General features: G+C 66.4%; 3 protein-coding genes across 4 annotated transcripts; 1 reads left to right on the top strand and 2 right to left on the bottom strand.

Annotated features, from left to right (window-relative positions):
* Positions 1 to 940: 940 nt before the first annotated feature.
* RETREG3 (reticulophagy regulator family member 3) lies at positions 941 to 8,562 on the bottom strand. The gene is made up of 9 exons (XM_086477975.1): positions 8,375 to 8,562; positions 7,362 to 7,468; positions 6,156 to 6,186; positions 5,004 to 5,130; positions 4,247 to 4,331; positions 3,686 to 3,823; positions 3,098 to 3,177; positions 2,607 to 2,739; positions 941 to 2,104 (listed from the first exon to the last, which is right to left on the bottom strand). The coding sequence occupies exons 1-9, from the start codon at positions 8,560 to 8,562 to the stop codon at positions 1,671 to 1,673; spliced, it is 1,323 nt and encodes a 440-aa protein (XP_086334101.1). The 3' UTR covers positions 941 to 1,670.
* A 279-nt stretch (positions 8,563 to 8,841) lies between these two features.
* Positions 8,842 to 16,746, top strand: TUBG1 (tubulin gamma 1). Of its 2 annotated transcripts, none has more exons than XM_086477851.1 (11): positions 8,842 to 8,918; positions 9,223 to 9,335; positions 9,940 to 10,107; positions 10,368 to 10,463; positions 11,669 to 11,748; positions 12,348 to 12,474; positions 13,271 to 13,357; positions 13,595 to 13,744; positions 15,018 to 15,170; positions 15,455 to 15,616; positions 16,031 to 16,746. In XM_086477851.1, exons 1-11 carry the CDS (start codon positions 8,870 to 8,872, stop codon positions 16,226 to 16,228), a joined length of 1,383 nt encoding a protein of 460 aa, XP_086333977.1. In that variant the 5' UTR covers positions 8,842 to 8,869; the 3' UTR covers positions 16,229 to 16,746. The 2 variants fall into 2 exon arrangements, with proteins under 2 accessions (XP_086333977.1, XP_086333979.1); XM_086477853.1 differs by having other exon boundaries at positions 10,368 to 10,436.
* A 1,669-nt stretch (positions 16,747 to 18,415) lies between these two features.
* On the bottom strand, positions 18,416 to 25,221 carry PLEKHH3 (pleckstrin homology, MyTH4 and FERM domain containing H3). The gene is made up of 13 exons (XM_086478002.1): positions 25,069 to 25,221; positions 22,707 to 22,762; positions 21,945 to 22,033; positions 21,554 to 21,748; positions 21,192 to 21,349; positions 20,911 to 21,034; positions 20,411 to 20,708; positions 20,095 to 20,302; positions 19,726 to 19,862; positions 19,489 to 19,609; positions 18,957 to 19,406; positions 18,694 to 18,885; positions 18,416 to 18,598 (listed from the first exon to the last, which is right to left on the bottom strand). Exons 1-13 carry the CDS (start codon positions 25,219 to 25,221, stop codon positions 18,416 to 18,418), a joined length of 2,364 nt encoding a protein of 787 aa, XP_086334128.1.
* Between the last annotated feature and the right edge of the window lie 2,313 nt (positions 25,222 to 27,534).

The following is a 27,534-nucleotide window of genomic DNA, read 5'->3' on the forward strand; positions in this document are numbered from 1 at the left end:
GGGACGCCGACGCACTTCCGGCGCGCCGCCCGCTCCCCGCCAATCCAGGCTAACGAAGAGAGGCGTGCCCCGATTGGCGGAGGATGCGAAGCCACGCCCCCGAAAAGAGGCGGGGCGGCGGGGAGTCGTGGGCGGGGCCACCCCTCCGGGGATCGCCCCGCCCCGGCCGGGCCCGTTCTCCCGGAGCGGGGGCGGCCCCGCCCGGCCCGGAGGGGAGCGGCGCGCGCGGGCGGGACAGCCCGGAGGCGGGCAGGGCCGGGCGGGGGGCTCCACCGCCGGGCAGGGGCTCCGCACCCCCGGGCCTCACCGGAACCGGTCCTAAACCGGCACGGGCGAGGAGTGCACGCCCTCCCCTGCCTGCCCACCGCTCCCGGACAGCGTGGAGGCTTCTCTCGTATAGACCAGCCCGTTAACGACACACCGCCCCCGCCCTGGGGCTGAGGGCAGGCGCCCCCGCCCGACCCCAGCCCCGGAGCCCGCGGCAGCACCCGCAGGGCCGACGCTCCCAGGGAAGCGGATTCAGACACAACGCAGCGGATCAAGGGCTTTCCCTGAAGAGGTTCGTTCTTTGCTGCACCAACGCGATCAGAACCGGGTTCTATGGCTTAGAAAAAGCAACGGGGAAGCGCAGGGAGGCAGAGGGCCGGAGGGCTCGGGCCATCCACAATGTCTCCCCTGTCGGCTGCTGGTTTGTTTACGTGACCGCAACGGGCACAAGCTCTTCGGTCACCGGTGGCTTGGGCTGGCGTCCCCCCTTCAGCTCCCAGCTCGCAACAGCACCAGGCTGGGAAGCTGCGGGCTGTCCCCAGACCAGCTCCACCTCTCCCCTCCTCCAGAAAGCCCATCGCTGGCAGTTCCCCAAGAGGCAGCGGCCGGGGAAGTGCAGTATCGCCGCTGCCCGCGCCGAGTGTGTGCCGGGGGAGCAGGGGGGACACATAGCGAAGTGTTAGTCTGTTATTTCGGGAAAGCAACACAAGAGCAGCTGCCACACGGAGATGTTCTTTGCAGGACTAGTCATCACAGTAGATGTCTTATTGCCATTACGTCTCTTACAAAACAGCATCACTAGAAAGCTGGAACCGGAGACGAGGGGTCATTGCAAGTACAAACATTGTGGCCGTGCACCGTCGAGTCCACAACAGGAGCAAGGGGTCTGTTTCTACCCGGAGCTGGATATTGCTGGGAAAGAAGACTTGGATTCTGTGCACATTTTAGGAGTGGGAAACAGTTGTCTTAAAGACAGAATAGCATTAAGTCCCAGACATGAAGTCCGAGGGGAAACCAATCCCGTTCTCCTGGTTACGCATCAGCCCCAGAAGGTCGGCCTCACGATTGTCCTCGGGTCGGTCTGACCGGTGGCCTCCAGATTCATTGTCTCAGGTGAGGAAGTTTGGAGCAAGCAGCATCCCAGCAGACAGTGCAGGGCAACGCATGGGTGATTGTGGAGCTATCACATCGACGCCTTTTCCCTACGAGTTACCAGTGTCGTTTATTTTAAAATCCAAGCGAGGCTACAGAGTCACAGGTCACAGTGGTGTTCCCAGCCAGGACTGGCCGTCACGTCACTCATACTCACGCAGGAGACGATCTACACAACTGTGCAAGGCTTTTCCTTCCAGGATTCCCTCCACGATGCGCAACAGAAAACCAGAGGGAAGTGACGGGATTGCTTACTGGCCCCGTGAGCCAGCAGGATCCAGCTGGTTCAGCTCGGACTGATCCAGCAGTTCAAAGTCATCCCCTTCCGCATCAGTGTCCAAGTCCGAGCTGGCCCTTCTGAGGTAAGTCTTTGCACCTCTCTGGGGGTGGTCGCTGCGCAAGGAGCCTGGCTGAGGGGCTCCTGACAGCGCGAGCTGGATCATCCCCCTGGTGACGAACCCGGCTATGTTGTTCGTGAGGTTCTGCACAGACGGCAGCGCGCCGGGTTCCTCCTGCTCGTAGGGCAGGTGCAGATCTTCTGCCACCTGCGGGCGGTAAGCCAGGCTTGGGATCCCAATGCTGGTGTCGTCTTCGTCGTCTATGCCGGTTGCTTCCGGGTTGATGGAAGGGAAGTCGGGGAGATCCCTGGCAAAAGACTCTTCTGGGTCGCTGTGCCCGTCCAGGTCTAGAACAGAAAGTGCTCTGAACACGCCGCACGCGCCCAGCAGCCGGCAGGCACGGGCAGCACCGCACACGAGAGCCGGGCCATCCCTCCCCCAGGCTGCCTCTCGTCACCGCACAGACCAAACGCTCTTCAACCTCCCCCTCACAGCCCCCAGCACGCCTGCTGACCTCCCAGTTCAGGCATGAGGAACGCGGACGCTGAACCAGACCCGTTCCCAGAGGAAAGCACCCCCCTCCCAGCCTCTGCGCTGCGACCTGCGCCCCTCCAGCCAGAGGCCAGCGGAGCCGGATCTGCCTTGGAAGAGCAGCGGACAGCAGATGAAGCGCCACAGGAATGACGAGGGAAGCTCAGTTCTGAGAAAACGGGTGTTGCACCTCAGCCAACAAGACAGACATCAAACAGCCAGGCCTCAAGCACAGAAACCCATGCACCCTCCCTCCAACCCGTCGCACCGGCCCGCTCAGCATTCCACACCCTCCAGAAGCCGCCCATTTCCTCTCACCTTCTGATCCCTCTGTCAGGGGAGTCTGGCCCCTCGAGAGGTTAAACATCCCATTTTCAGTGTAGGAAACCTCAGCATCCGAATGCTCCGAGTCAGAGATGGTTAGTTCCTTGGCAACCACAGAGTCATCCAGCTTTGAAAAAGGAGATAAAATTGGGAACATCAAACACTGGAAAGCTTATTCCTGCACCTCAAGACAAAACACACAATCCAGTGGCCGCCAGTCAAACCCAGTCTCATGGGAGGCTGGTAGCTGAGGCACATTTCACACTTTACTGCCCAGCCTAGGAGACTGCAGTTGGCACAAGCAGCTCTGGACACACGGGAGACAGAACAGGACAGAGCGCTCTGAAAGGAGAACATCCTCATCTCATCTTCCGTCACGACTCAGCTACAACGTGCTGGACGTGGGGCCACGCAGGCGTGTCCACGCAGCGCCGCGAGTCTGCTCTGTTCCGCCGAGCTCCGCCATTCCCGAGGCGCTGCGTTACCTTGGGACAGAAGGCGGCAAGCTCCTCCTCGCTGTCGCTCCCATCATCCACCGCCTCCTGGTTAAGGGCTCGGCGACGCACTGCCAGAAAGCAGAGTCAAAGCTTGTGACTGCTGCTCGGACAGGGTCTGCACAGGACCGGCCCTGTGCCGAGCAGAAAACCCCTGAGCTGGCAAGCCCGGACACAACGTAAGACGGCATGCTTCGTTCCACGGCACAGCAACGGGATCGTTTCTGACTGGGGCTGCGGCAGACCTTCTGCCGAGATGAACGTGTTTAGCAGCCACCTCGCACTGAGTGCCCCCTCTTTTTTCAGTGCAACTGCAACGTGGAACACACAGTTCTGGCAGCTGAGAAACGGAGCAGCTCAGCGCCGCAAAGAGCCGACACCAGCTGCTCCCTGGGAGGTGCGTGCGGAGGCAGAGCTGCCTCGCTTCCTTCCCAGAGCAGTTGCAAGTGTTCACCGAGGGCGTCGGCGTGACGGCTGTGCCGCACACGCAGCCCTGCCCGCTCCGGCACCAGCGGCTCGATTCACAGGCTGTTCAGGCACCAGGGACCAGTGTCTGAAGGGTCAGAAACAGGGACTTACGCTGCTTCTCCCGCTGCTTTGAGATCATGTAGCCTCGAACGCTGAAATCCAGCCGCTGCAGAGCTGGCTCCAGCTTCATGTACATGCGCTGCCCCAGCCTGTGGTACACAGCGAGGGGCCACAGCAGGCTGAAGAGCACTGAGGGAAGTGGGAACGCTGGTTAGGGGTTTGTGCGGGGTGCTGCCTGGCAGACATCCTGCCTGCTCTGTGATCGGTACAACACACGCCGCACGCAGATCTGAGCACTGAAGGCAGCGCTGCAGGAGGCTGCTAGAACCGGGACAGTCACCTCTGCCAATTTAACCAAATGGAGAGGCCAGCCTGTTCGTGCTCAGATCTGTGGTTACTAAGCACTGAAACGTGTTCTCTCTGGACCAGAGACCTTCCAGTCCCAGCCAAGAACCACCACGTTCCAGGCAGAATGTGTTACTTTTACATTTTAAAGCCATTCACACAAGCTTTCCTTTTGAGCAGAAGAGCCCCACCCCTCGGACATTCAGATCCCGCTCATCTCTACCCCTTTTCACTTGTCAGCCTGCATTGGCACGGAGATCTACTTACACAGCAAGTACGAGAGCACGAGTCCAGGGATATACCGGCCCAGGACAGCCAGGAAAGTAAAGACTCCGCACACTAAAAGGCAAAACTGAAGACACAGGAGACAGTGAGTTTCCACAGCGAAGCAGCGGCTTCGCTCAGTTCTTGAGCACCCTGTTCTCTGCAGATTCTCGCTCAAGTCATCATTCTACCGACAGCGAAGCCCCCCCAGCGCTGGACCACCCGCCTCCAGGACCGGCACAGACACGGGAGGTGTCTGGCTTCCGAGCGACGGGCAGCGAACCAAGGCCTCTGCCTCAGACTGTGAGGAGCTTCCCAAAGCAAGGGAGAGGCTAAAGACGACAGAGCTCAAGGTGAAAAGGATGGCGTGTTACAGGTTCCCCCTTGCATAAGCCTCAAAAAAAGAAGGGGGAAAAAAAAAAGAAGAGCTTGACACACTTTCTCAAGCTGTTAAAATGCGGTGAGGGAGAGGAGTTTGACAGACACTTGAAAAGCCAGCAACCTACAGGAGCAGCTGCACTTTCACTTCACCAGTGCAACCAACATGCCAGCACTCGTTTTCTCCTCCCTCCTCCACAACCTGATTATTCTGCCTGTGCTTTCTGTTCCTCTCCGCCACCGAACAGCCGCGCTGCTGTGCGAGACCCCCCGCGGTGACCCCGCTCGGCCAAGGCTGGCCGCCGCTGCCGCAGGAGGAGACCAGTGGTCAGCGGAGGCTCCACACCAAGCGTTCTGTTTGCTGAGGTCTGCACATTCTTACCTTGCCAGGGTTCTGCCTCTTGAAAATGAAGAGGTTACTCAAGAAGCTGGTCCCAGCCACCCAGCCCTCGGCCAAATGGTGACAGAGTTCTGGCACTCCGAGCAGCCGAGGGTGAACGTAGCCCCAGCTGCAGCGAAGGGAAGAATTCGGGAACAGACATTACTGCCTCGACACCAGCGCAGAAGTCACGTGTTTCAAACACTCGCCTCGGTGCTTCCTCCTCTTCTCCCCCAGGCACTGAGCTCTAGAGCCGAGGGTCAGCCTGCCTTTCAAAACACCACCTCGCCAAAAGAAGCGCTACTTCCATGTTCCACAAGCATCCCAGTCCTCCCACAGCAGCCCAGGAGCAGCACTTTCAGTGATTCTGTCTTTTGGCTTAGGCTAGTTTCCATGCTACTGGAGGGAAAGGGCAGTGCGGTGGCAAATCAAATGAATCCGTTTGCTGCTTCTGCATTGACTTGGTCAACTGCCACCCCCAAGAGCTCAGCACGAGCTCTACAAGCAGCCTTGTACCTAGCCACAAGGACCTGAAGGTCAGGAAGAGCAATGCCTTTTGTACCTGGGCCTCTTGGGAAAAAAATAAAATAAAAATTGTCACTTGGCAACAGCTCAAGTGGTTTAATCGGGCGCTGAGCATCCAGCGGGGCTCGGCGGCACAGGCAGGCAGAAAGGTGTGCCCAGAGAGAGGAAGGTGTTGGGAGCAAGACAACACCCAGCGTTTCTCAACCCATCATTAATGCTGCAGTCAGACCATAACTATGCAGTTACAACTTCGGGAACAAGCTTGTTAAACGTTCCCTATCAAGTCTCAGAAGACTTCATTATTTCCAAGAGAAGTGCTGTCTTCCTGCTATTGGAGGCCCACACAAAAGGAATTGCTCTTAAGGCAGCGCCTCTAACCTAAGGGGGCCGGGGGAAGTGGCAGGGGAAGTTGTACAACAGAGTACAGAGTTACTGGAGGCCGGTAAGGAGGCAAAGGTTAAGTACACCACAGCGGCTTGGGCACATCACAAGTGCTTGACAGAGTCCAGGGCTCCCTTCTCCCCCCTCCTTCCTCGCTCGAAGGAGCCAACATTACAAGCACATGCAGGTAATAATTATACGGTGTCACAGCAAAGTACCAAACAGCAGAGGATTCCATTAGTGTCCTACCTCTCATTGTCTAGTTCATCAGGTCTTGCCACTAAAATATTAAGAACAGACAGTACATTAGTTGCAAGGAATTTGCCATGAGAATGCTCAGCTCTTGGGATTTAAGTAAAGCTTTAATGAGCTGGGAAATACCTGGAAAAGACATTAACTGTAATTATGTGTGGCAGTGACGGTACGAGTCTCCGCGCTGCACCTCAGTTTTTGCCGACACGGTCTGGGAGGCTGCTCCGGCTACACTGACGGGTAACCCCAAAAAATCCCACTCTGCCCTCCCTCCCTTCCCCTGCACACACCAGATGGCGAAGGAAGAACAGCCTGCTTACTGACAGGCATCACAGATTTGAGTCTTTTGATACTTTCTCACCTAGACTGGACCCAGGGATGTACCAGCTATCCTGACAAACCAAAGTCAAGGTTGTGAGGGAGCTGGACAGACGCTGCCTCCTAAGTAGGAACACTTCACCCACAGAGCCTGAGCCAAGCTGCTGCTAGAAACCGAGGAAAGCTCTGTTGTCTTCCCAGGAACTGCACAGAGCTCGAGCTGACGCAGAAAGCTGGGAGCTGTACTTGCTAGTTGGTCAGGGAACCGCTCTGGGAGCACACAAACCACCCCCGCTGCCTCAAAGCCTGTCCACGCAGAGCCAACAAAATCCTGAGCTGCTACGAGTGGTAGGACTCACGAGTGCATTAATATCATCAACGACAAACAGAACTGTTCACCTAACAGTTAAAATCTTTGTTTACCGAAGGCTCAAGACTGACTTCATTAACAGCCGCTAAGACACCTCTCCTTTCAAAGAAATCTACTCAACAGCAAGGCTGGGACTCATCTTTGTCCTAAAACGGGAAGCTGGTTTACTACAGATTCTGAGGAGAAATCCAGATGTGTTCCAGGCATGCTTCAATTTCTTGCTGCTGTGCTGAACGCTTGGGAGGCGAATCACTGCTTCAAAACCTGCACCACTTCACGTACACCAGGTTACAAGCTTATGAGACAAACACCAGTGTCACAAGCATGAAAAACTCCTCTTATGTTTATATAGGCTAGGGAGAACCTGCCTACAGCGTTCTTGCTGGCTTCTAGATTCACAAAGCAAAAGACCCAGGATTTTATCCATTTAAGTCCAAATGATTCAGAGCCTACACACCTCTGGGGCTAAAAGCAGTGCTTGATTTGCTGGTATCAACTCAAATGTTGCAACTTACCTCCAATTTCAGGCCAGATTTTGTTCTTCCACTGATCTAGACAAACTACTACTATGAGGGTAAATGCAACCAGGAACAGCAAGCGAAGAGAAGTCAGAGCAAAAAACCTATGAGGAAGAAACGAACAAATCGGTACCAGCCAGATCTGCGTGACACACACAAAAGGGGTCACACAACTAAGTCAACATCAGTCAGTCGGCAGCAGCCACAGCCAGAGAGGAGGGAGCAAGCACTAATCGGTCAGCACCCAGCCTGCCCGCGCTGCCTGCTGGGGAGCTTATCAGGCAGCTGCCGCCAGGCTGCTCCGGGGACCCTTATCTGCGGGGCCCCCTCTGGCACCACGGCCCTGCCAGGGGCGAGCAGAACCCGCTGCCCTCCCTCCACTGCTCACAGAACAGCTCGGGGGTTGCCGGTTCGTTGTGCTTTACGATAACGGGGGAAACACGCCGAGAGGGACAGAGCCGAGCAGACACCAGCGCTTCCAGGTTCCTCCTCGTCTGCTGAAACGGGTCCGGGACTCAAGTCCTTCGGCCAGCGCCCCTGTCCCACCTCCCACCGTGAGCGCAGGGGCCCGGCTGCTCTGCACGAAGCGGAGGGAGCGTTTCCCCCCCCCCGAGGCCTTGCTCAGCACGTCCCGAGAGAAGGGGCAGGCGGGAGCCATGAGCGTACCGGCAGGCAGGGCGCCGGTCGCTAGCGACCTCCGAGCGCCAGCCTTTACCGCCTGCGCCCACCGAGACCCACCGCCACGGGGAGAAGGCGCGGGGGAAACCAAAGCCTCCCGCAGCCCAGGGCGTTCCGGCGGCTCCCGCGCTACCGAGCGGCCGCGGCGGAGCCGACCCGGGGCTGCCAGCACCCGCGGCCCCACCGCCGCAGCCAGGGACGCGCCTTCCGACGCAGCGACCGCTCCGCAGACGAGCGGACCCGAGCCCCGCCGGGGCGGCCTGGGCCTCGGCCCGCCTCCCCGCCAGCCGCGGCCCGGGCCCCGCCGCCGCCCCCGGCCGCCGCCCGCTCACCAGAAGAGGCCGTGCGCCGCCGCCCACCACAGCGCGCTGCGGCCCGGCCGCTCCCACACCAGCGCGGCCTGCGCGGCGCTCAGCAGCGGCTCGTAGGGCCCCAGGCGGCTCCGCAGCGCCGCGCTCAGCGCCTGCACCCGCCGCTGCCGCTCGCCGGGGCCGCCAGGCCGCGCCGCCGCCGCCGCCATGGCTCCCTCACGGCATCAACATCCGTCCGCCGCGCGCGCGCGCGCGCGCACGGCCGCCGCCGACATGGCGTCCCCCGCCGCCGGAAGCGGGGTTCAGCCGGGGGCCGCCATTTTGGCGCAGGCGCCACAGCCGCTGCCTGCCAGTGCGCACGCGCGTTGCCAGGGCGCCGCGAGGGGGCGGGGGCGAGCGGCGCTCTCCCGGAAGTGCGCCGCGCGCAGGCGCAGTGCCGTTGGCGCCGGGCGGGAGACGCGGCGGGGCAGCGGGGAGCCGGGCGGAGGAGCGGAGCGGAGCGGAGCCTCGGCCGCGATGCCGCGGGAGATCATCACCCTGCAGCTGGGCCAGTGCGGCAACCAGAGTGAGCGGGCGCCCGGGGCCGGCGGCGGCAGGGCCGGGCCGGGGGAGCGCGCCCCGGGCGGGGCCGGGATGCTGTGGGGGGCGTGGGCGGGGCCTGCTGGCCTCGGGGCGGGGTTTATGCGGGGCGGGGCCTGCTGAGCCCGGGGCGGGGCCTGTCGGGACGGGGGCGGGGCTTGATGCGGGGGCGGGGCCTGCCGGACCGGGGATGCTCCGGGCTCTGCCCCGGCCCGGCCCGGCGTGAGGGACCGGGAGCGGCCCCGGCCCGGCCCGGCCCGGCCCCGGCTGACCGCGCCCCGCCCCCGCAGTCGGGTTCGAGTTCTGGAAGCAGCTCTGCGCCGAGCACGGCATCAGCCCCGAGGGCATCGTGGAGGAGTTCGCCACCGAGGGCACCGACCGCAAGGACGTCTTCTTCTACCAGGTACTGCCGGTCCCCGGCCCGGCCGGCCCTGCCCTGCCTGCTCGGGGGGCGGAGCGGGCACGCTGTGCCGCGGGAGGCGCCTGCCCTCCTCACTGGCCCGCTCCGTGCCCGGGTGGCCACCAGCGGGGCTCTCTGCAACCGCTTCGGCACCCTCCAGCAGCTCCCCGGTTCAGGGACAGGAGGGCTGACGCTGACGCCGGGCTGGTGGAGCGGCAGCCTCAGCCCGGTGCTCCGGCTCGGCAGCACGCTGCCAGGGCTCCTGCCTGCGCTCCGGTTTCTGGGCACGGATGTGTTGTGGAGGCAGAAGCACGAGGCTGAGGCTGCCGTAGACACCCCCTGACGTAGCGCCGCCGGTGCGAGCCCGTTAGGGGCGAGCTGCCCCCCGCCACCAGCCCGGCCTCCAGGATGTGCTGCGGGGCACAGAACGCTGCTGCGTGACAGACAGGCCGAACCTAACGAGTTCCCCTTCCTCCTCCTCGCTGTCAGGCGCTGCTGTGCCGTGCTCCCGCGGCCAGGGGGTGGCACACGCACTTGCAGTTTCTCTTGCGGTAAGAAGCAGTGCTGAGCTGCGGCTGCATCACGATCTCACTGCTCCTTGTTAAAGGCAGACGATGAGCACTACATCCCGCGAGCTGTGCTGCTGGACCTGGAGCCCCGAGTTATCCACTCCATCCTGAACTCCCCTTACGCCAACCTCTACAACCCGGAAAACATCTACTTGTCTGAGCATGGAGGGGGAGCTGGGAACAACTGGGCCAGCGGCTTCTCACAGGTAACCGCTCCAGTGCTCCTGGGTGCAGACACAGGTCAGCTCGTTAGGTGTGAGGCCTTAGCGTGGCTTTCTCACGTCAGGCTCAGCACGTGGCTTCTGAAGAACACCTCGTCATTCGGCAGGGACTTATGCCTGACGTTTCGTGGCACCCTGGGCACAGGGTCACACTGCCAGTCTGATCTGGCTCCAAGCCAGGCGTGAGGAGCTCTTCTTCATTTTCTGTGGGAAAGGAACAAAATCTGATCTGCTCTCTCTTGCAGGGAGAAAAAATCCATGAAGATATTTTTGATATAATAGACAGAGAGGCTGATGGGAGCGACAGTTTGGAAGTAAGTAAATCAGGGGATTTGCATCTGGTTGCCCTGTTTGGTGTTTTCAAAGCCAGGCTGCTCCTTCATAAGGTCGAGCTCAGCCCTCTGGTGTACCCAGACTTGCTCAACTTGCTTCTAGGTGCTGAGCAGAGAACACGTAGGGGGGAATTAGGGAAAGGAGGTCTTTCCCAACACTGCTACATCTGCTAGGCTTCCTCAGAAATATTCTTACTCTACGCTCCGTGGGGCATTTTTCTGCCCCAAATACTGCTTGCACTGGGCCCTTCCCGCAGGATGCAGTGCGCAGGAAGAGTTCCAGGCATTATGGTGCTTTTTCCTTTCCCTGTTCCGCCTCCCTCCCACGGCTCTCCCCTGCGTCAGCTGAAGCAGGACACGCACTGCTTGTCCTCCAGCGAGGGCCCTCGTGGCTAGGGAGGGCTGTGCTGGGACCAGGCCCCTGCTGCCCCTCTGCCCGCAGCAGAGGAGGGAGCCTCGGGCTGCCAGCGGAAGGTGTTTAGACCCAGAGCTGCTGAGTGCTTTGAAATCCAGGGAATGAGCGCAGGCAGCTGCCGCTGCATTGTCTCTCCAGCCGGGTTGAAGGGCACCGGGGGTACCGACAGCTCCTCGGCTGCTTTGCCGTGTGCCTCTGGCAGGACCTTGGCCACTGCCCTGGTAAACCCCTTTCCTGTGCGCAGACAGGCAGGGCTCCCTGGTGTCAGGCTGTCACATGGCAACAGGGGAAGGGAAAATGTCACCATAAAACAAGTTGGCAGAAGATCCAAGAGCCCGTTGTGGGACTTGCAGCCAGTGGGAACAGCCCTGAAGTCAGGCAGAAGGAGCTTGGCCTCGGGCACTCCAGAAGGAGAGGAGTGGCACGGAGGGCCTGGGGAGAACATGTCCCTCTGTTCGTGTGACCGACTGGACCCTGAAGGTGACGCTGGAGCTATTAAGTCTGTTCTGGGGCGGGAGGAATCCAGGAGGCTCCTGAGCAGCAGTTGCACTTCGTGGTGTGTGCAGAGACGTGGATTCCACCCACTCTGGCAGAAGTGGCCTGATGAGCGTGTGGCTGTCACTGTGGTCAGGGCTGACCTCCGCTCCGTCGGCTCCCTGCTCTCGGTTGTCACAGGGGGAGGTCTCGCCCTGGCTGGCAAGTCTCTGCTGGAGGTGGTGGCGGTAGCACAGCGTGCCTGGCCGTGCCTGCTCCTGGGGCTGAGCTGGACCTTGAGCTGCTGCATTCTGCTTCCTTCCAGGGGTTTGTGCTTTGCCACTCCATCGCTGGTGGAACAGGCTCCGGGCTGGGCTCGTACCTCCTGGAGAGGCTGAATGACAGGTGAGCATTCAGCCTTGTCCCCTTCCCTCGGCGGAGTCTGGCCCAGCCTGGGCGCCCCGCCAAAGCGGGGAGCTGGAGAGCGCTGACTCAGAGCCACCGCCCCCACCCAAACACTGTCTTGTGCAATCCCTGGCACCCTGCCCGGGGAAGGAATGGCTCCTGATACGCCTGGGGACTTCAGAGGCTCTGAAACTGGACTCGTGCTGTCCAAACTCTGCCTTCCCTCAGCCATCCTTATCAGGCAGCTGCCTTCTGACAGCCTGACTGTGCAGGGGAGGGTGGGAGGCTCTGGCTGTGGGCTCTGAGCTGCCATCCCTGCCTGTTTCGGCTTGCAGCCTCTTGAAAACGCTTGTAAGCAGCTGCTTAATCAGCCTGCGGAGGGCTCAGCCTCGCCTGTAGCTCCGTCTGGCAGCCTGCTCCCCTACTGCTGGGGTAGGCACTGCTGGGACACATTCTCTCCCTCCCTGGGAGCCGACTCTGGCATGCAGCGCTGGTGACTCACTGCTGTCCTGAGCCCTGGAGACTGCAAAGGGAGCTGGTGGGAGGAGAGTGCTGGTTTGGTGGTGTTAACCCTTGGGATGGCTGGGCTTTCTCACCAGGTATCCGAAGAAGCTGGTGGAGACGTACTCGGTTTTCCCAAACCAGGATGAGATGAGCGACGTTGTGGTCCAGCCGTACAACTCCCTGCTGACGCTGAAGAGGCTGACCCAGAACGCCGACTGCGTGGTAAGAGTCCTGCCACGGGCCAGGCCAGCGGTGCAGCCAGCTCCTGCGTGGCAGCCCCGTCCCCAGCCACTCGGACATGCAGCCTTTGCTGGGCAAGTGCCGTCGCTGTGTGGGGCGAGGGCCGCAGCGGCGTGCGATGCCCCTGCAAAGCCCCCGGCGCAGCAACGAGCGCACCCCTGACCAGGAGGACCGAGCAGACGTGGTGGCTCCAGGGACAAGGGCTCTCTGCTACCCCTGCTCAGCTGCCCAGCCTGGCATTTCTGCTTCTGGGGTCCGGCAGATTCTGCCCACGGCGGCGAGGACAGGCTGTGCTTCCTCTGCGGAGCTGTGCTGCGGCCTTCCACTTGAACTCGATTCCGGCATTGCTTTCGGCACCCACAGGCCCCAGCCAGGCAGCACCTTCAGCCTGCACCAGGGCCTTCGGTCAGGTCCTAACCAAGATGCTGCTCGTCCCTCCCAGCTTGTCTCTGCCTGGGGCAGGGCAAGAGCAGCTGCGCCAGAGCTGCTGGGGCTGAAGGCTGCTGCGAGGTGCTGGCCCAGAGGCAGCGCTCGTGGGCAGAGTGCTGGGGAGCACAGCCAGGAGGGGAGGGAAGAGCTTCCATTGACAGTGTCAGTTAGCGCCACAGATGAGTCAGCTCGTGGTTTCGAGTGTCTGCCACCTGCCACGGAGGGCTCTGCCAGGCTGCGGCGCTCGGGGCCTGTGCTGGGCAATCCGGTGCCCTCGGACACGTGGCTGGGGCTGCCCTTCCTCAGGCTGCCTCCGAGGCGCTTCACAGAGACGGTTCTTCTCTTGCAGGTGGTTCTGGACAACACGGCCTTGAATCGGATCGCGACGGACCGGCTGCACATTCAGAACCCGTCGTTCTCCCAGATCAACCAGCTGGTGAGAAGGGCTCTTCCCTCTGGAGAAGGGGCTTCCCCGCTGGGTTCGGTTCGGGCTGAACCTGCTCCGTGGGCTGGGCGCGGTGGTGGGCAGCCTGGAGCCGTGAACAAGGGTCCTTCTTCTCTTCCCGGGGGGGCCTCCACCGGCGCTCGAGCTTCCCCCGGCACGGCTGCGTGAGGCACGTTTCGAACGTGCTCTGCGACCGCGCGGTGACGCGGAGCCCGTCCTCTCCCCCAGGTCTCCACCATCATGTCTGCCAGCACCACCACGCTCAGGTATCCCGGGTACATGAACAATGACCTCATCGGGCTGATTGCCTCGCTGATCCCCACCCCCCGGCTGCACTTCCTCATGACCGGGTACACGCCGCTCACCACCGACCAGTCGGTAAGGCAGCCTGCCAGGCCCTGCTGCCTTTCCCCGAGGGCAGGAGGAGCTGCCACACTCACCTTGTGGCAGCGTCAGTCCCGTGGTCCTGGTGTGAGCTGTAACTGCGGGTTCCAGATCCCAGGCCCGTGCGCCCACGCCACGTGACAGCCGTGTGTGACAGGAGTCAGCCGTGAGCAGGCCGTTGTGCCGGTGCCGGGCTCCCTGCTGCGTGCATCGGGGTGGTGCGGCAGCGGCGGGAGAGCCGGCAGTACCTGGTCTGACAAAAGCCACCCTCAGAAACGATCGGGGCGAGCCCAGCGACCTGGCCCTGCCAGTCCTGCCACCCCAGAGGGCCGCCGGCCCAGGCTGTTTGGGTCAGAACACGGTCGCTCGTGATCATTCCAAGACTGATCGTGGGCTCCGGGCGTCAGCCCCTTCCTGGGGCTTGATCTGTGTTCTGGGAGGGGGTTGCCATCCCTCAGCTGCCTGGGACGCTACCGCTTGTGTTTAGCTCGTCCCCAGCCAGTGCCCCTCAGCCCCCCCGTGAGAGCGGGGCAGTTCTGTTTCGAGAGGCACTCACCTGCGTTGGCCGCCTCTCAGTTCTGCCTGGAGCTAACAGCTGCTCTTCTCCTCTCGTTGTGTGCGTTTCCTCAGGATGTTACTCAGAGAAGCAAATCTGAAAAACTGCTGGCTCTGAAAAGGGTATCGAGTGTGTGATCTGTCCTCCCTGGGAGGAGTGTGGGGAGGGCTCAGCCAGCAGCTCAGACGGTGCCTGGAGCGGGGCTGCCACGTCGCCGAGCTGCCCTTGCTGCGGGCGCTCCTTGGGGCGCCGGCCCTGGCTGCGGCCCCCTTGGCAGGCGGCAGCTGGGCACGGCCCATGACAGCCCTCGGGGCTGCAGTGGCCGGTGGGGAGGGGGTGCAGCGGGGAACGACCCCTCTCCCGTCCCCCAGCCCTGCCCTTTGCCTCGGCAGTGGAGCGGGACAGACGTTTGACGCGTCGCTCTGGTCTCAGCTGAGCTCTGTCCCCAGCCCCTGCTGAGCTGCCCCGGGGGGCGGCAGCTCAGCGCCCTCGTGTCGGAGCCTCCGCCAACGCTCCGGTTCTCAGCCTGGCTGCGCCTGTTGTGTGACTTGGGGGTTTCCCTGCCCCGCATGCAGCTCTGCACGTGGCTCCATCCCCGGGGCGAGGGCTTCGCCGTCCGGCTGCCCTCCGCTCCTGTGTGCGTGTGCAGGGCAGCGGGAGGGCGAGGGAGCAGCACGCCCCTTCCCTCTGACCCCCGGCCGGCATTTGCAGGTGGCCAGCGTGAGGAAGACCACGGTCCTGGACGTGATGAGAAGACTGCTGCAGCCTAAAAACGTGATGGTGTCCACGGGGCGAGACAGGCAGACCAACCACTGCTACATCGCCATCCTCAACATCATCCAGGGGGAGGTGGACCCGACGCAGGTGAGTTCCCACAACCATCAGATGCTGATGGCAACAGCGTGGCCCCTGTGCTGGGCCCCTGGGGCGAGACCGAGTGGTGCCTGAAAACTGGCTCCTGTGGAAAGCTGCTCCTGTGTGGGCCCTGTCCTCGTGGAAAGGCTGTAGTCCCTTGCCGTGAGGAGCCACCCTGCCTGCTGTTTGCTGAAGTCCCCTGTCCTGAGGCCGTATGTCCTGCGAGGAGCAGCTCCTGGGTCTGCTGGGACCAGGCTGCTCTGCCCGTCACCCTGCTGCTCTCGTCCCGCCAGGTTCACAAGAGTCTGCAGCGGATCCGGGAGAGGAAACTGGCCAACTTCATCCCCTGGGGTCCTGCCAGCATCCAGGTGGCTTTGTCTCGCAAGTCCCCCTACCTGCCGTCGGCACACCGCGTCAGCGGCCTCATGATGGCAAACCACACCAACATCTCCTCGGTGAGTGCCTTCCCTCTACCCCGCCGGCAGCACGGGGGCCCCGCAGCTGCAGCTCGGATGCCCTTTCCATTGCAAACGCGTCATCTCTGGGGCTTTTGCGAAGCCGGGGCGGGCCCTGCAGAGGAGAGGAGGGCGGGCAGCTCCCAGCTGGGCACAGAGGGCTCGGGGCTGGACCTGGCAGTGCCGCTGTGCCCGGAGCAGGCTCCGGCAGGACATGATCTCCCTGGCCAAAGGCAGCCTCGGAAGCGCCATCAGGTCCCGAGTGGTGGCTGGGGGCAGGGTAGCAGCTCCTGCCCTGCCTGCTGGCCCCCTCCCAGCCAGCAGCCCGAGGAGGTCGCCCCCCCCCCCCCCCCCCCCGGCCCCGTGAGGTCCCTGGGGAGCTCGGGCCTGTCTGACCGCTGTGCTGCTCTCCAGCTGTTTGAGCGGACGTGCCGGCAGTACGACAAGCTGCGCAAGCGGGAGGCCTTCCTGGAGCAGTTCCGCAAGGAGGACATCTTCAAGGACAACTTCGACGAGCTGGACAACTCCCGGGAGATCGTGCAGCAGCTGATCGACGAGTACCACGCGGCCACGCGGCCCGACTACATCTCCTGGGGCACGCAGGAGCAGTGAGTGCCCTGCCAGGGGACGGGAGGGTCCCACGGCCACCTCCACGCACGCCGGCAGGGCTTGTCTCGGCCGTGCCCACGTTTAGCACCTCTCAGCGCTGCCCGGCCGCGGCAGAGTTGTCACCCCGGCCGCGCACACACGCTGCGATCCTCAGTGGAAGCAGCTCTGCAGGGAGCAGCGCTGCCCCTGAAGACCCTCGGCGGGGGACAGCCTCCGCTCCACCACGTGCCCTGGCCCAGGACGGGACTGGGGCAGCTGCGCGCTGTGCTGGTAGGGAACCTCCGCCCGTGGGAGCAACGCTCGCTCGGAGGAGGAGGAGAGCGAACCCGGGGGCTTGGAACAGGCCTGGCCCGAAGAGTTGGGCGCACGCAACCCCTGTGGCCAAAGGCTCTGTGTGGCTGAGCCAGTCCTTGCCCTGGGCAGGAGCCTTGTTCCTCCTTCGCCAGATCAGGCCTGGGGCACAGGCTGTATCTATATTTTTGTAGGTTATTTTGCTTTAATAAAGGCTGTTCCTGCACTGACACTGCCTGCACGGCTCGGGGAGTGAGCGGCCGGGCAGGGAAGCAGCTGCAGGTGCTGCCGGGGCCAGCGCTGACCTGGCCCAGCTGGCCGGCCCCGCTGCGCAGCCGCAGTCCGACGGCGTCCCGGCCCGGTGGGAGCGCTGAACCGGGGCCGCTGCTCACCTGCACGCCCCGGTGGTGCGTGGGGCCGGCCCTGCCCCGGCTGGGAGCCAGCCGGCAGCGTGCTGTCTGGGCCCGGGCAGCGCTGGGCCACCGCTGCGGCAGAGCCAGAAATACTGGAAGGACCTGCCGGCTCGGCTGACCAGGGACAGGAGCCGGCACCGCCCTGCCTGCCCTGCCCGCAGAGCATGTGGGGCCGGTGTTAATGTTTCACCGGGGCGAGGCCCCGTGCAGGAGGGAGGCCCCTGCGGGGCTGGGGGTGCCCTCGCCGCTCTGGATCCAAGGCAGGGGCTGGCACTGCTGGGAAGGGCTTGGGGACAGACACGACAGACCGCAGCTCCAGTCCTGCCCCGCCTGAGTCAGGCTGTGAGGGACCGGGGTGTGGGGCAGCGCTGGCGCCAGCCCAAGCCCAGGCAGCCCAAGGTGAGAATTAGCCTTTTCCTCTGACCCTGTGGCACAGAGCAACAGGCTAAAAATACCCGCCGGCCACGGCAGCGCCGGGCTCCCACGCCCTCTTTGGCACCGGCCCCGCAGAGGCACCCGCTGCCGGGGCAGTTCCCCCCGCCCGGGGCGGCCAGTGCCAGGGGGTGCCGGGGAGCCGCAGCCGAGCCCGAGCGCTGCCCGCGCTGTTGATGAAATGCCAAAGGGCGCAGCGAGCAGCCGGGCTGCCAGCGCTGGCCGAGGGACGGCGGTCCCTGCCCCCAAGGACACGCTGTGCTGCTCCTCTGGCCGCCGCTGCCCGTCCCAGGCCCCGCTGCGCTCGCTGGGATCAGGCCGTCCCTGCCTCCCGCCGCGGGCCCGAGCGCCGGGACAGGAGGCCCAGCCGTGCCTTTGTGCATTTATTTAGAAAAACAACCAACCCCCCCCGCCCCATCCCCAACACAGAACCAACAAACTTTACAGAGGCAACATCGAGGGGCCGAGCCCCAGCCGTACCAGCCGCCGCCCCACCGGCCACCCCCGCACCACGAGCCCCACCACGGGGCCCCCGCGAAGCAGCAGGGCCCGGCCACGCGGCCGGGAGGAGCCCGCTGGTGCCCGAGGCGGCTCAGCCAAAAGCCGCCCGCAGCTTTCCAGGAGGGGTGGGTTCAGCGGATGGACGGACGGACGATGGCCCAGCACCGCTGCCCAGCACCCCCTACCCCAGGCAAAGCCCCTGGGGCAGCAGGAGCTGGGGCGCGGGCAGAGCTGCCAGGCAGCACGAGTGCTGGAGGCGAAGGCACTGGGGTACAAGGGAAGGGGACGGGCCTGGGGGCAGCACAGGGGGTCTGCAGCATGGCAGCCCCGCTGCCCTCCAGGGAAAGTGCTGGGAGACGTGGGGGCGCGGGCGTCTCGAAATAAATTAAGGAAATAACCAGAAAGGCAACAGCAGCGTGGAGAGCACGAACCGGTGTCCCCCTGCTCCGGGGAGCACTGGGGACAAGCACAGACCTGCCGCTGGCTGCCAGGCCGGCCGCCCTCCCCACGCTGTCCATCGGGAACACCCTGCGCGGCCGCGCCGGCCACCGGGCTAGCTGTGGAAGGAGCCCGCCGGCGGCTGGTGCTGCCAGGACCCGGCTGCAGGGCAGAGCCCCTGGGGCAGCACGGTGGGGGCTGAGGCGGTGGGGCTGGCAGCCGGCTCCTGGGGCCGGGGTGGCCGCCGGGCACCCGCCGAGGCGAGGTACGTGTTGAGGAGCTGCGAGATCTCATCCACCTGCAGGGCAGAGGGGACACGCTGGGTCAGCCAGGGTCTCCCAGCACCCTGCAGCCCCCGGGGCAAGGAGGGATGGAGGAACGGCTGCCCCATGCCTGGGAGGTCTCGAAGAGCAGGTCCCGGTCCTCCACGGAGAGGCGGAAGGTGCCGCTGTCGGAGGCGCCGAAGGAGGAGATGCGGCCGTAGCAGAAGCTGTCCAAGGGCTCGGGCTCCCCCGGCTTGTAGAGCGAGACGGCCTTGGCCCCGACGCCCAGCCACAGCCGCTGGGGCCCGGCCCCCAGTGGGCTCTGTGGGGAGAGGGGGGTCAGGGCTGCCCACTGCCAGGGCTGCCCTGGCCCTCACCCCGCCAGGGCCTCACCGCACGCAGGTCGACGTCGAAGAGCGTGGAGCCAAAGCCGGGCCACTCCCGCACCAGCGCCACGTAGGCGGCCATGGCCTCGGGCCGGCCCATGCCCTGCAGCAGCTTCCACTTCTCCACGATGGCAGCCATGGTGCTGGCCCCCTCCTCCCGCAGGCGGCCCCGCAGGCGCTGGTCCCGCTCCGCCCGCTGCTTGGCCAGCGCCTGCCCCCAGAGCCCGCCGGCCAGCAGCCCCGCGCGCAGCCGGGCCCCCCGGCACTTGGTGGGGGGCCGGCGGCGGGGGGCCGGCAGGCGGGCGTGCAGCACGTGGGGCGGGAAGAGCTCCTCCAGGCGTGGGAAGGGGGCATGGGTGGAGAAGTCGCTGTTGAGGCTCTGCAGGCGCAGCGCCGCCAGCGTCTGCAGCGTCTCCTCCGACGTGGGCACGTAGCCCCGCAGCACCATCTCGTGCGCCTGTGGGAGGGCGAGGTGAGCCGGCACGGCGAGCTGGCATGGCATGGCCACCGCAGCACAGCCACCCCGGTGTGGCTCTCACCTGCTCGAAGAGGAGGGCGAACTCCAGGCTGTCGCGCGGGACATTGTCCGTGTCCAGGAAGCCGTAGTGCTTGAAGCAGAGCCGGCACGGCGGGTCCTGCTCCCGCTCCTCCCCAGCCAGGCTATGGCAGAAGGGACCGGCCTCATCAGCACGGGGGCAGGTGCCCCCACACTGTCCCCTCCCGCCCGCGGCCCCCCTGGCCCCTCTCCCCCATAGGCAGCAGAGCGGGACATTTACTTTTCAAACCTGGTGAGGACGTCGGCCAGCAGCGTGGTGCTGCCCACGGGCTGCTCCCGCCGCCGCGACTGCTCGTAGAGCGCGAAGAGGTTGGGGCTCTGGGACAGCCCCAGGCGCGACACCAGCTCCTGGGCCACCTGGGGCGAGACAAAGGCAACCGACGGTGACCGTGCGTCCCTGGCCGCGGCACTCAGGGCTGCAAAGGGACACAGACGGGTCGTGACGGGCAAAGGCAGGCGTCCCCCAGCTCCTCTCTGCCACAGCTCAGCTGGAGAGACCCACAGGAGCCCCTCACCTCCCACGGTACACTGCCCACCCAGCCCCACGTGCCAAAATGTCCCAAGCCCTGGCATGGATGCAGCCCCTCACCTCCTCGGCTGTGGTGTGGGAGCTGATGGCCACGCTGCAGGCGGGTGCCCCCGGGCAGTGCACGGTGCAGATCATCTCCTGCCGCCGCATCAGCACCAGGATCTCCTCCAGGGAGGGCACACACTCCCGCCCCTTCGTCTTCCCCAGCGCCTCCCGGATGAAGCTGGCGTACTTGGCCATCTCTGAGGCAGGGAACCGGCTCTCCGTCCTGCAAGATACACTGGGAGGGTCACAGCAGCACTGGCCCGATGGGGGCCCCAGCACCCAGTGAGCTGCCTGCCTGCAGCTGGCACCCAGCAGCTCCAGCAGCACTTGCCTGTCCAGGTGGAAGCGCAGGAAGCGCAGGACGGGCGGGGAGGGCAGGAAGGTGCAGCTCATGCAGGTGAGCAGCTGCCAGTAGTGCAGGTCTCCCTGCCCGCCTGGCGCCGGCGGCTCCGTGGTCTGCTTCACCAGCTGGCAGTAGATCTCATCCACCAGCGGCGGCAGGTCCAGGCAGGTCTGCAGGACGCCCTGCATCAGCGGCACCGGGTCCCGCTCCGACTCCAGCTGCTGCAGCGAGTTGAAGAGCTTCACGGCCTCGTCGCGCAGCGTGGTGTAGCTGCGGGGGCCGGGGGCTGCAGGACAGGACAGGGGTTAACAGCCCCGTGGGCTTCCCCAGGCACCCCCTGCCAGCAGCCAGGCACCGTACCCACACCCGGGGCCAGATGGGACCCAGCCCCGAGCAGGACCCAGCCCCGAGCAGGGCCCAGCCTGGCCATCGCTCCCCCCCGGCCCGGGGCGTGGGACCAGGCTTTGCACCCCCCGCCCGGCCCTCACCGCTTTGGTCCAGGCTGCCGTAGGGGAAGGGCAGCAGGGGAGCGTAGAGGGGGCTGCTGGTGTAGCGCAGGATGGGGTTGCAGCGGTAGATCTGCTCCAGGACCTCGGGGCTGCCGCAGTGCTCCTGGGAGGGCGAAGCCACGGCAGCAGCTGCAGAGGGGCTGCCCGGCCGAGTGCCCAGCACAAGCACCCGCCGCCACCCCAGGACACGCGAGGCCCCGACCATCCTCCTGGCCCTGCCGACGGCTGCAGGCGCGGGCAGCCCTGTGCCACGGGCTCACCTCGACGTCGCGCATGAGCAGCTGGGTGGGCGTCTGGACCGGCGCTTTGCTGTCGATGACCTTCTGCACCGCGCACACCCAGTGCACGGCCTCGTTCAGGTGCTCTGTGTACAGGCGGTAGCAATGCTTCCTGCCAAACACCGTCACGCTCCAGTAGCCTGCGAGGGACAGACAGCTCACCCGCTGGCCACCAGCACCCTCGCCCCAAGGACCCTCACCCCAGTCAGGCCGGCTCAACAGCCCAGGGCTCAGCACAGCCCCTCCTCTGGGCGATGGAAGCCCCCCCCCCGCGGCTGGGAGGGCACCGCAGGGCACGAGGGGCCACAAAGTCGCAGCCCAGCCGAGGGGCGCGGGCACCCTACCCGTCTCCTTGTAGGTCTGCTTGTCCGGCCAGAGCACGGAGCAGAGGCTGGTGAGCACGAGGGAGCCCAGCCGCCGGGCCCCCTTCTCGTTGCTGCTGTAGTAGTCCAGGGAGTCGGGCGTCAGCACGAACCAGTACTTCCGAGGCCGGATCCAGGGGGTCTTCACGCCGCCCCGCACCTCCCGCTGCAGCCAGCCTGGGAAGGGGAAGCCTCAGCCCCTGCCACCGGCACCATCCATCGCACCGGCTCTCTGGCGCAGGGCAGGGTCTGCCCGCTCCCCGCCAGCCCAGCCGGTGCCCCCTGCCCCTCTGGGATGGGATCCTGCCAGCCTCCGCTGTGCCCCGGCTACGCCAGAGGCAGAGCCCCTGTGCCCCAGCCCAGCTGTGCCCACCTTTCACGAGAGCGTCGGGGTCATCCTCCACTGGCCCTGGGCCCTTCTCCACGATGAGGCTGCGCATCTCCTCTGCGACGAGCAGAGACCTGGGGACAGCACGGGGCTGAGCCCAGGTGCCTGCGGGTGCTTCCCATGGCCCCTGAGCAGGCAGCCAGCCCGGGAGCTGGGGTGAGCTGGGTCCCAAGGGGCTCCGGGCACCCCACAACCCCACGGTGGGAACACAGTAGAGCCATCGGGTGCAGATGACCCTGGCTAAAAATAAGCTGTTTGCAATCGTGGCCTTGCCAAAGAATTCGGAAAATGAACAACCAGGAAGGAATGTTGGCAGCATCGTCGTCGGCACTGGGAGAACGGGGAGCGAGCAGGCCCCTGTGCCCTGGCACCCTGTCTCCCCAGGCACACACCGCCCCAGGGCACGGTCTCTGCCGGCGGACAAGGCCTGGCAGAGCCTCCTGGCACGGAAGGAGCCACGCATGGCCCCCATCGGCTCAGCCTGCGGCAGCTAAGCCATCCGGCATGGCAGAGGGATGGAGACGTGCCCAAGGGTGCACCAGGGATGGGGACGGAGCATGGCAGCCCTGGCTCTGTCATCCTCTGCTCCAGCCGATAGGCCAGCACAGCATGGTGCCAGCCCCATGGGCAGGATGATACGGCGCGCACTGGCGTCAGTGCACCTTCCCATGGCGTGCCAGGCCCCCAGCTCTCCCCACGACGGACGCGTCCGGTTGAGCACCGGGGCGGAGGCAGGGGGTCACTCACCGCTCTGAGCCACTGCTGATGCGGGTGGGCTGGTTGAGGCTCACCTCCAGGGACCCCTGGGGAGGAAGGAGACATCTCAGCACCACGATCACCACCTGGCACCCCCAAATCTCCCCCCGATGACTGCTTGCCTCCTCTCCAGCCCAGCTCTGGGCCCAGAAGGACAAGCTTGCATCCTGCTGCCACGGGGCAGGGAGCCCCGGTGCCCCCACAGCCAGGCAGGAGCCAGGGCTGCAGCTGGGGCACCCTGGGGGCGCGGGGGCAGCCGCCGGGCACGCTGGCCGCACGTCCTCAGCTGACCCGGCAGGCCGAGCACCGTGCAGAATTGCACAAGGTCAGTGCTGAGTAATACGCTTACGGCACAAAGTCCCATTGTAATGGGGCCGCGGACTTCCTGCCCGTGGCGGTGGGACGCAGCGCAGGGAAGTCCCTGGCCCCGCAGCGGGACGGGAGCCGGTTCCTCCTCGCGCGGCACAACCTGACGTGGACGGTGCCGCTCACGTGATGACCCCAGCACACGTGCCGGGACACGAGGCAGAGCCCAGGCACAGGCAGGCACCGGGCCGGGCAGGGCGCCCTGGCAGAGCGGGGTGCGGGGAGGAGGCAGCGCCGGCGGATGCTGCCCCGGGAGATGCACGGGGCAGCCAGAGGCGCGACAGGCCAAAGCGCGCCACGGAACGCCAAGAAAAAGAGACGGCTGCTAAAAATAGTGGCGGGGAGGGGGGAGCCGCTGCAGGTACGGCTGCGCCGCGGGGCAGGGCTGGGCACCACTGACCCGTGGCATTAAGGGCACCTGTCGCATGGCGCCGGTGCCCATGCACGGGGCTAGCTCCGACGACGACGGTCCCGCTGCCGAGGCCGGGGAGGGCCCCACGTGCTCCCACACAGCTGCGGGCACCGAGACGGTGCCCAGCTCCTCACCCACAGCCCGCAGGAGGAGGAGGCGGCAGTGGCGGCCAGCTCCTTCTCAGGGATATAAATAAACAGGCGAGGAGGCGCGGCGGCAGGGCCGGGGTAGCTGCTCCCACGCTCCCAGGAAGGGGCAGCCGGTGCTGTGGGTTTCCGAGGACCCCCCGGCCACAGTGGCGTGCTCCCCCGAGAGCTGGCGTCACAGCCGCCCACGCCAGCCCAGACCTCCGGAGCCAGCACGGCCCATGGGATGCGGGAAGCCCGAAGACGGCTCCTGCCATTGCCATGCCCTTGGCACCGTCACTGGTGCCCAGAGAGTGCAGCTCCAGCCCTGCCACTGTCCTCGCTGCCCACCATCCTGGGGGGCTGGCACTGCCGGGGAAGGGTCCTGCTGCCAGGGGACGGCCAGCGTGGGGGGCTCAGGGCCGCCCCTGGCCCTGCGCAGCCGGCGGCAGCAGGGCTGTGCCGCGGACCCGACGGTGGGCAGGGGGAGAGGGCCCGCAGCAAGCGGGACCGGGCTGTCACCGCCTGCCGTGTCCCCTCCAGGCAAGGACATGGCCCGTGGCTGGGGGTGCAGGAGGCAGCCGGGACGGGCAGGAGGAACCCCCTGGAGCCGGGTTCCCCCCGCGCTATCACCGTCCCCCACGCAGCCCGGCCGGAGGAAGCGCCGGTTTCCGCCGCTCCGTTTCCCTCCCCGGAGGAAGCAGCCGGAGCGGGGAGATCCAGGCCTGCTCCCCCCGGCCGGCACGTGCTCCCGGGGCGCTGCGCGCCGGGAACAGCCCCGGCCGCTCCGGCAAGTCCGTACGGAGCCGCGGCCGGTCTCGGGGAACCCGTCCGGCGGGGACCCTCCGCACCCCGGCCAACCTGACCTGGGCAGCGGCACGGGGGCGCGTACGGCCCCGGTGCGGGCCCTGGCACCGCCAGCCCCACGGCCCCTGCCCCGGGGAGCAGGCGAGGGCAGAGCAGCGCCCGGCTCCACGGGCGGCGCGGCGGCGCCCCGGCTTCGGCTGCGCCCCAGCACCCGACGGGCGCCCGGGTCCCGCCGCCGCGGCACCAGCCAGGGCCCCGCGCCGGGACCCGGCCGGCAGCGGCCCCCGCAGCCCCCCGCACCCCTCGCCTCTGCTCCGCGGGCTCCAGCACCCCGAGCGCCCGCCCGGAGGCTGCCCCGGGACAGCGGCTGCTCCGCACCCGACGGGCCGCCCGCCACCCAGCGCCCCGCGGGGACCCCCGGCCGGCGGCGGGGACGAGCCAAGGGCAGCCCGGGCGGCGGGACCGGCGGAGACGTGCCCGGGGGTAGGCGGCAGCCGCGCTCGCCGGGGCGGCGGGGACCGAGAGGGGGCCTGGGCAGCGCTGCCGGGCAGAGGCGGGCGGGAGGAGCCGCGCACCGCCGGTCCCGCCGCGCCATGCCCGTGCCGCGGCTCCGGTGTCCATCCTGGAGCCGGTGCCGCCCCACCTGGTCTCCCTGAGCGCGGAGCTCGAAGGACGCCTCCTCCTCCTCCTCGGCCTCGCCGTCCGCCTCCCGGTCCGCCTCGCCGTAGTCCCGCCGCAGCAACGTGAAGCCCTGCCGGCAGCACAGCAGCCACCACAACCCGCCCGGGAACGGCATCGCCCCGCCGACACCGGACGGGACGGGACGGCACCGGGACGGGACCGGCCCGCCGCCCGCCCAGCGCCGCGCACCGGCCGCCGCCGCCGCCGCCGGGACCGGCCCCGCCGCCGCCGCCCCGGGCGGGCCGGGCCAGGCCGAGCGCGTCACCGGCCCCCGCCAATCGCCGCGCGCTGCCCGGGGCGGAGCCAGCGCGCCCGGGGCGGCGGGGCCGCCGCTTGCGTCATCTGCCGGGCGGGGGCGCGCGCCGCACGGGGGGAGCTCCGGGGGCGCCGCACGGCCGGGCTGCGGCAGGGACGCTGCTCCCGGAGCCGCCGCCGGCGCGGTGCACCGGGCACCGGCTGCAACCGGCGTGGGCACCGGCACGGCGTGCAGCCCGGCGCCACCGGCACCGGCACCGGGCGCAGGCCCCGTGCCAGGCGGAGCGCGCTGGCTCCGGCAGCCCCCGGCTTTCGCTGGCCACGGCGTCGAGCTGCCCCGCGGCACCGGCGCCATGTGCTGCCCCAGCCCCTCCGTGCCACAGCACCAACGCCTGTCTCAGGAAGACAGCTCAGCCCAGCGCGGTGCCGAGACGTGTGCCGGTGGGCCGGAGGGCACCTGGCTGAGGCAGGCCTGTCCTGCCAGCCCTTGTGGCGCCTTCCCCCCAAGAAGGGGCTGGTGGGGTCACACGTGGTGCCGCCGCTTGGCCCTGGGCCCTGCCCAGCAGCACAGGGTCCGCAGCAGCCTCGAGGCGTGGGTGCCGTGGCAGCGCCGGGGCCCCAGCCCCTCTCCCGCCGCCCCAGAAGGGGTTAAGCACATCAGCCGCAGCTCTGGCTTGGCTACAGCTTTTGGGTCAAGACCGTCTCTGGGAGCCCGTGGTGGTGCTGGGATGCGCACGCAGGAAGCGCCGGCTGCCAGCCCTCCTCCCACGCAGCCGGCGCTGGGCCTGCGCCGAGGGCTGAGCCCTAGTGTGGGACCGGCAGGGAGGCTGGGGCACTCATGGGAACCGGGGCACCAGGGCAGAGCCCACCGGCCATGGCAGGGACAGAGCCAGTGTGGGGCTGGGCAATGTGGGGAGGTGGTGGCACAACTCGGGCCAACCCCAGCCATGTCACGGGGAGGAGGGGAGCGGGGCCGCTCGAGGCCGCAGGCTGGGCAGGGAGCAGGGGCAGCTGCGCCACCAGGCCCGGTTCTGCCCGAGTCCGGTCCTTGCTGCCTGCTGGCAGCAGGGTCAGCAGAGGGCTGTGGGGGAGAGGGGCCCATCACCCCAGCTCTGCGGCTGCTGTGTGGGGATGCGGCTGCTGAGTCAGCAGTGATGGCGTTTCCAGCCCAGCGGGAGGTGAAGGGTCTGGCATGGCGACTCTGGTCCCAGCACTGGGCTGATCCCAGGCCTAGGGGCGAGGAGGAAGCGGCCTCCAGTCCCAGCAGGACCAGGAGGTGCTTCCCCACATGTCCAGCTCCGCTGTGGAGACCCCGTGAGCAGCTGCCTCAGAGCCAGGCCCCATCCCACTCCCGCCACCCCAGGGAGCTGCAGCCAGGCCCAGTGTGTGGGGCTTCTGCGTGACCGCAGGCACCGCCAGCCCACGGTCCTGTGCCGCTCTGCACAGTGCCAGCACCGCAGGGGCGAGGGCCGCACCAGCTCCAGCCGTGGCACCCTGGCCCTGTGCGAGCTGCTGGGCTGTGATGTGCCGGGGCAGAGCAGCTCGTGGGGGGAGTGACGAGGGGAGAGGAAAGTCCCTCTGGCCCCTCTGGCCCTGTGCCCCGGGAGGGGGTTTCCAGCCAGACCCCGGTCAGGTTTTTCCAGGGGGGCCTCTGCTGTCACCATCCTGGGGACTCCCAGGCCCTCTGGCACCCTGGGCTCTGCCGCCGCCTCGGCCGGGGGCTGGACTGGGCTGCGCTGGGGGTGACCCCCGCTCCAGCCTCCAGCCCCCAGCTCCACCTCCGGCTGCCCGGGCCGGGGCACAGCGGGGCTGGGGGTGTTGGGCTTGGACATACCCCCAGCCCGCCCCGGAGCCGTCGTGGAGCCGGTGCCCGTCCCTTTGCCGTCGCCCTCCGCACTCCCCCGCGGAGCCCCCGCTCCCCGGCTGCCGGAGCCCCGTGTCCGGGGGAGCCCAGGGAAGGGGACCGCGGGGACGGGCAGGGCACCGGCAGGGCACAGGCAAGAAGCGCGAGGTGCTGCTGCCGCCTGCAGGCATCCCCCGGCCAGCGCTCCCTGCACCCCGCTCCCAGGCCCCGGCCCCGCAAACCCCTCCGGCAGCACCAGCCCGACCCCTCGGGGCAGCTCCGGCCCCCACGGAGACGGCGCTCGCCCAGCGGGGCTTGACCGGGATTTAT

Source organism: Leptosomus discolor, chromosome 25, assembly GCF_034619465.1.
Source record: "Leptosomus discolor isolate bLepDis1 chromosome 25, bLepDis1.hap2, whole genome shotgun sequence".
NCBI lineage: Eukaryota > Metazoa > Chordata > Aves > Leptosomiformes > Leptosomidae > Leptosomus > Leptosomus discolor.